At 31.7% G+C, this 8,004-nt stretch overlaps 1 protein-coding gene across 1 annotated transcript in view; it reads left to right on the top strand.

The window, feature by feature from the left end:
- The window catches only part of LOC108685203 (putative E3 ubiquitin-protein ligase UBR7), a 3,440-nt gene extending 809 nt beyond the window's left edge, over nucleotides 1–2,631 (top strand). Inside the window, exons 4-7 of the mRNA XM_018189893.1 lie at nucleotides 240–351; nucleotides 454–629; nucleotides 760–919; nucleotides 1,032–2,631. Coding sequence (XP_018045382.1) covers nucleotides 240–351; nucleotides 454–629; nucleotides 760–919; nucleotides 1,032–1,183 — 600 coding nt within the window. The 3' untranslated portion in view covers nucleotides 1,184–2,631. The remainder of the gene's footprint in view (nucleotides 1–239; nucleotides 352–453; nucleotides 630–759; nucleotides 920–1,031) is intronic.
- Nucleotides 2,632–8,004: the final 5,373 nt, after the last annotated feature.

Raw genomic sequence — 8,004 nt, 5'->3', positions numbered from 1 at the left:
TATATATATATATATATATATGTGTGTGTATATATATAAAAATAAACTTAGAAAAGTCAAAGTGAGAGTATCCAAAAGATAAAAAAAAATAATAAAAACAAAAAGTAAAGTATTGTTGATTGGGTTAACTTTTAAAAGATTCATTCTATTATTTAAGATTTATTCTATGTATATGTGTATGTAATGTACATGTCTTTAATGAGAATAAACTTTAAAGGATTAAAAAGGATTTTTTTTAGCATTTGGAATGTGACAACAGTGCACCAGCAGATAATGCTTATGATGAAATGATATGTGCAGGCTGTATGAAGAAACACAACTTTCTGTGGAAATATGCAACGAAACATACAGGTTATTTGGACTCTTATGATACCTACACAAACTGAATTGTAAATTATTATTTTTGATGTATTTAATTATAAGCTTATGAATATGTTATTTTGCTACAAGTAGTCCTAAAGAAAGCAGATGTAAAATTGGATGCATCTGAAAAAAATGAAGAAATAAACGTCAGTGAGTTGTCCAAAGGATGTCAAATGCCAAAATTTAGCTGTGCAGATACTAAAGGAAGCTGTTTTTGGATAGAGGGTTGGAGAGCCGCACTGTGCACTTGCGACGAATGCAAATCTGTGAGATATTGACTTTTTTCGTATACTTTTTTGTTATTATTGATTTTGTTATTTTGTTATTATTATTACATTTGTTAAATTTGTGCTTCCTTTTATGACAATCTTATTATATTTTTTATCGTCATTGTAGTTATATAATGCAAAAGGCATTGCATTTTTACTTGATCCAAAAGATAGTGTACAAGCATATGAGGAAGCAGGAAAAATGAATAAGCAGGAATCTCAATATGAAAAAGGCATGAAAGCTCTTGCCAGCATGGGGCATGTACAAAAGTTGACAGCGATTGAAGGTAAAACTCTGAGATTAAAAATATTCTATGAAATATCAAATTTTTAAATTAAATTTTTCAGAAAATGTATATCACTTCACCAATAATTTAAGCTATTTATAATTGTTTACAGAATATAACAATATGAAAGAACGGCTAATGCAATACCTACAAAAATTTGCTGAAAACAAGAAAGTTGTACGTGAAGAAGATATTAAAGAATTCTTTTCGGAAATGGAATCCAAAAAACGTCCTAAAGTGACAGTGCCAACATATTGTCGTTAAAAACTTGTATTTATACAGGGTCCCACAATTTTTGGCAAAGCGCTTGTGTTGCTAGAGCGAACTAAACTCTAAGTCGAAAAGTTTTTTGTACTGTTTTGCAATTTTTGAAATAGTTAACGAAATAGTTAACGAAAGTAGCCAAATTCGTCCGGTCTACCATCAAATGTAAACAGACGGAGATAAGATCGCCCAGCGAGGCATGCGTTTGCTAGGCCTGTCAATGTCTCTTATAAACAATATGCCTAGCTATGAAGAATACGGGTGCGTTCCGAATGAAGCGCATGATGATGATACATCATTTGTCCTTGTTGTTTATCAAATAAAGAAGGATAAAACGATATATCATGTTTTTCATGTAACTCGGAATGTACTCCATGTATATCTGCAGTGGTGTCATTCTGGCTTGCGCCAGTGATAGAAATTTGGCTCCGCGTAACACAGAAAATTAGCCTCTCCACTTTTGTTCCATCAAGTGATGCCACGCTCGATCAGCTTCGGCACTGAGTGAGCAATAGCATGCTATCCTTTTTGCTTTCCTTTTTGCCTGAAGCGCAATGAAGCGCACTTAGCATCGCTAGGCATATTGTGCACGGAGTCAAATTTCCATCATAGATTTGCGCTACCATTTGGTAATGCGTGGTGGGAGAAGAGTGGAGTATAGTTGCCGATAGCTATAGCTATAGCTTCATAGCAACTACTATGACAACTACTCCAATCTCCTATTACACATTACCAAGTGATAACGCAAACCAGAATCTGGCACAACTCTCTGGGCAGTCCTATTTTGCCGCGCGCTTGCATTCAGCCGGGCGAATTTGGTTATTTTTATAAATTCATATCGTTTTGAAAATTGCAAAATGGTAGAGAATATTTCGACTCAATTTAGTTCGTTCTGCACAAAAGCGCTTTGCAAAAAATTATGTGACACCCTGTACAGTCAGTTACAGAAAGGTTGCAACACTTTTTTTTCGATGGGTTTTGGAATGCCGCCTATTCACTAAAAACGATTGGTTCTTATTTGTGGATCCATGAATCGTTTGATGAGCAAACTGCATTCTGAAATCCATTGAAAAAATGTTGCAACTTTTCTGTGACCGGCTGTATATACTCTCAGTTAACGATGATCTAAACAAAAATAGATATTGTTTCTAGCAGGATATCTTGAGTTTTGAGAATTTTATATCTAATATTTAATTGGTACATGTCACTACATTGAAAAATCTCCATATATATCTTGAATTCATATATATATATTGAAAAATTTCCATATATAATTACAGGAAAAGATGAAAAGAAATGTGAAGAAACGTAATTTGCAAATATATATAAATATAATGTCAAAAAAAGATATTAATTAAGAGAAAAGATTCACGGTTTCTTTGCATGTATATTATAACATTTAATCTTTAATTCGAACTAATTACGAATAAATTTTTTATTGAAAAATATAACGAGCAAGTTCTCGATTTTCTGTCGTTTCCTTGTCATTTCTTTTTTTGCTCCCATACTTTCACATTTGCATTCCATACAACTGTTCATTGATGGAGCGAGAAATTTTGCCTTTTGCTTTTTTATATTTATTAGATTTTTTTTTACAAATTTTTATGTAGACTCATTTTATCGATACATATTTAATATTATTTTCTGAGATTAAGAATACTTCTCAGTATACAGCTAAGAACTCTGCGATGGTGGCGACAGAATCAGACAGAGCCACACACATGCACGAGCCCATGTCCGTGTGCTCGCCTTCGGTGCGCCATGAGCGAACGAGACAACGAGCCATCCTTTTCGTTCAGATCGCTTGTTTCAAAAATGCTTTTTCGGCAATCTCAGCCACTCGATGTATATCAGTAAGGGGTGAGAGGCATTCGAAATAACATAAATTTTAATAAATTATACCCCTCCCATTAATCCAGAATAGTATAAATAAATCATGTTAAAACGCAATAATTTATGAGATATTTAATTGTTTATGATTTTTTATGAACGTTATATATCTCCTTCATAAATTCAAATAGCAAGAAGTTTGTGCGCTTGTAAGGCACGAGATCGGAACGTTAGAGAATTGAATCCTGCTTTTTTTTTTCATAGTTTGTTTTCCGAAATAAGTAATAATAAAATAAATATATTAGGTCAAGTATATTTTCATATAATTATTTTGAAATAATTCATGTAGGGGAGTTTAAAGCAACAATTGTAAAAAAGAAATCCATTTCGTTTTCCAATTGACAATAAAAAATTATATTTTTATAATTATTTCTAATATTATTGGTTAGGTTGGTGCATTTTATATTACATTAATCTTACACTTCGGATTTAAATTTTTACTATTTGACATTACAAATTTTATTAGTGGATTGTATTTATACACATTGCGATTATTAAGGTACTCATTTTTACTTATATTTATATGAATCACTATTAACGTTTTTATTTATACTTTTAAAAAATTTTTTCTTAATTTACTCTACATATAGTTATTTATTTATAGAATATATTTATAGAATTAAATATTTATCTTTTTACTAGGGATAATAAATCCCTAATATCAATTCGATGTCGATCTCATTATCATTTCTGACTGAATCCCTACGCTCTTAGCGTACCGTCTCATATATACGGAATCGGAACGGATTTCTTACTAGAAAATTAAGTTCACTATAATTCCGTTCCATAAGAAATTTTTCTATCCGTTCCATGTAGATGGAACGGAATGGAAACAGACGGAATGTCGCTTCGGTCGCAAACTTGCAATTTGCTTAATTTAATCGATATTTCGTTATTTTAATGCGACTAAAAGCAGTAATATGCATAATTTGTGCAATTATCTTATCTATAATATTATTTTGAATATTAAAAAATACTGAATTATAAGAGTGAGATATATTTTTATTGTTACTAAAATTCCATTGCGTTCCGGCGACATGAGATGAGTAGAGAAAATTTTTATGGAATGGAATGGCATGTTCAGCTGAGTTGGTTGAATCTAAAAATTGAAATGAATATTCAGAAATTTTTTTTGTAAATCTACAACGATGAATGAAGAAGTGTTATTACTAATGTTAAAATTATTGCGAAAGGTAAGAAATCTATTCCGATATTAAGAGTGTGCGAAAATTTGATTTCGCTTGTACTTTAACTTTTATTGCAACAGAAATACAAGAAAACAAAAATTCTGGATGTAGTCAATGTTTACACAAAGAATGAAACGGTGCATCAAGGTGCAAATGACAATTTAATCCTTGAAATGCAAATGAGCGATCGTAAGACGTTCTTCAATTATTTCAGAATGACATCGGAATTATTTAAAGAATTGCTGGTATTATTGTTGGACTATGTATATATAAAACAAGAATATGTCGTATTGAAAAATAAGAATTATTATTATTAATTTTCTTCTTCGAAGTTATTGTAAATTTATTGTAAATTCTCACACATTAATAATAGCCGAATCGACATAGCTTGCAATCGACATTCTGTTGATTTTGTATCGTTTTTATACTGTTCCGACCATGATTTCGATGCAGTAGAGAAACGTTCTTACGGAACAGAACACTAGTGAACTCATTTTTAGTGAGAAATCCATTCCGTCAGTCCGATTTCATGTACATGGGATGGCACCCTTAAAGGTAAATTTAGTAACATTATTTTTTTCTATCGTTGTAGATTTCAAAAAAAAAGGTTTCTGAATATTCGTTCCAATTTTTAGATTCAACCAACTTAGCTGAACATATCATTTCGTTCCGTAAAAATTCTCTACCTACCCCATGTAGCCGGAATGGAATTTTGGTAACAAATCTCACTCTTATAATTCAGTATTTTTTAGTATTTAAAGTAATGTTATAGATACTTTGTGGTAACTATACCGTAATGTTATAGATAATTTGTGAATAAACATTACTACACTTCCTCGCAGATGAGAAATTTCAATCTTTTTCTTCAAATTGGCATACATATTTGGCATCTTATCTAGAAATACCTGAATGCTAAACATTCTTCACTATTATGACAGATATTCAACTGATTTTGAGAACAAAAATGAAAGGAGTTGCAAAATTTTAAGTAACAAATACAAATCATAACCTGTAATGACCATAACTCGTCACAGCTCAGTGATGGAATGGGGACAGAGCAAGGAGTCAGAAAAGAAATAAAAATGGTGAACGCGAATACCTAATTTTCTAATGTTCTAGTGTCGCTTGCTTCTTTTCTCCTCTATCTTACCGCGTTACATATAATAGAAGGAAAAAGAAACTAGCGGACATGGTTTGCGCCGATTCCTATAGTTATCAAGTTAGCTTCTCTACCGTGCTACATGTAATCGCACCCATAGAGGAGAAAAGAAGCAAGTGGCATGATTTACGATGGTCCTATATAGTTACCTAGGCCGGTATTCATAGTTGAGTCTTATTTCAAGACCGTCTTAAGTAATATCTTAATGTAGCTTTCTGATTGATTCGTGACTTCTTAAAAGCATATTTAAGACGGTCTTGAATAAATCTAACTAAATACTAACTGAATACTGGCCTTAATAAGGGTGCGAATACATGTAGCGTGATATGCGGTACGCGGTACAGAAATTAAAGCTGCGTTCGGAAACACTCACTGGTGTGCTACTAATACACACCAGCTGTTCGGAAATACTCGTGTGTACTCGATATACACTAGTATGAGATCATTCGGAAACATCGAGTCACACCGAGTGACACTAAACTACCCGTGCGAAAAGCAAGGGGAGTGTGTTATGGCTGCAGCACAGACTTGTATAACGCATAATACATTAGGGAATCGACCAATCGAAATTCTTTTCCATGAAATGAGAGAAAAGAAAAATTTCATCGCGTTCTTGTCAAAAAATTTTGAGCAGTTATATTAATCTAGAAAATTTGTCTAGTTTTATTATTTTTTAATTTATTTTTATTTTAATTTTCTTTTTATATTGCTCTACCTTTAATAATATTATACAATATTATATAATATTATATACAACAGATTATTTATAAATGTTGTAAAATTGTATATGTCCAATACTATTTAAAACAAAACTAATAACTAAGATCGACAAGTCTCGCAGAAACTAATAGATCTTTGGACGATAAAGCAATATCTAACATCTAAAGTTTTATATCATTGATGTGAATTTTCTTTAAGAATTTACAATAATAAGACCTGTTACAATCAGAATGGTCAATTTGAATGGTCAAATCTTATGCTGATTCTACAATGAGTCGATAATCGAAAGGCTTAGTCGGTAAAGTTGACAATAGTCAACTTGTAAGACTAATGCTGATTGATCAAATTCATCGATTAAGATATGTAATAGGCCTCTACGATGAGATCAATGAGCCATAAGTCATAAATCAGAAATCAGAAACTTGACTACAGTGATTGATTCATTTCTAATTATATATAATAACTTATTATATATAATAACTTATAATTTATTATCTATTTATTATCTTTTTGTAGAATAAGATTACCGATTCATTGTAGAATCAGCATTAGATTAATCGAATTTTCACGATGAAAAATTTTATTGTCTAAAGTCGATACAACAATATGTAATTACCCGATAGTGAAATGTTTAATGGGCACCGGTAATCGTGGAATGATTTATATTCTTTCTTTTTATAAACATATACCGCTATGGTTCCTCTTTACAAACATTCCACCGTCTTTTTTCACCGGTGAATTGTTTAGCTCGAGATTAGAGTTAAGCGTGAACGGTGAGGTGACGCATATGCCATACGGAAGCCGTTCGAGAACATTCATCCAAAGGTAATACACGATATCCCCACTACTTCTCCACTGAAGTCATCGAAACACACCAATGATATTTCCAAAACATAGCCTAACTAGTAACGTTTTCTCTTGGGATACACTGAGTGTAACCTTATACTATAACAGTTGCGTGTAAATGTTGTATCAGTGCTGCACTACAAAAGTGTACATATATCATAGTGTATTCTACTTCATGCTATCGTGTTTAATTCTGCTGTCGGACTTCCATTTTCAAATTTTTAATGTCACACTGGCTCTACACTATCTCTTTGATATCGTGTAGCAAAACCTCACTTCGTCAATAAAATTTGCACTACACTATAGCCACGGAAACATGTTACACTGAATGAGTTCGCCTATTACCAGTCAAGGAAATACGCTACACTGTCCTGAGTGTTGCATTGGTGGGCAATAGTGCAGCCAAGAGAAAAACGCTATAGATAATTATAGGAATCGCCCAAACCGTGCTGTTTGCTTCTTTTCTCCTCTATTATATGTAGCGCGGTAAGCGGCATAGGCTAGTGACAAATTTACATTACTAAGCACTTTTTAATAGAATTAATTGATTTAAATGCAATTATTAAGTAATTTATTGAAAAAATAAGAGGAAATTAATAAAATGTGCATAAGTTAATATATTAACAAAAATTCATATTAAAGTTTATTTGTCACTAGCCCGTGCCGTTTACTGCATTGAGGAGAAAAGAAGCGGCATGGTTTGAGCGGTTTCTATAATGTTTTCTCTCTTGGCTGCACTATACAAAAATTTAAACAATGTCGAGAGTTGCAATCCGAAATATTTTGTTTATTTACAGAACATATAATAACATAAACATAATCATGCAATTTTTGCGTCTAAAGCTGAAACGTTACTCTATCGAATAATATAAATGTCAATTAAAAAAAAAAGTAATATAAATGCATTTCAGTTAAAAATATTACTTTCTTTTTATAACTATTGCGTCAATGAAATTTTACATAATACATCTTAAATATTTAAAGAACTCATATAAAAAAGTTACGATTTTTGCAATTAT

Source organism: Atta colombica, unplaced genomic scaffold (assembly GCF_001594045.1).
Source record: "Atta colombica isolate Treedump-2 unplaced genomic scaffold, Acol1.0 scaffold147, whole genome shotgun sequence".
Taxonomy (NCBI): domain Eukaryota; kingdom Metazoa; phylum Arthropoda; class Insecta; order Hymenoptera; family Formicidae; genus Atta; species Atta colombica.
Note: the sequence above shows the minus strand (reverse complement) of the source record. Positions and strands in the feature narration are given on the sequence as shown.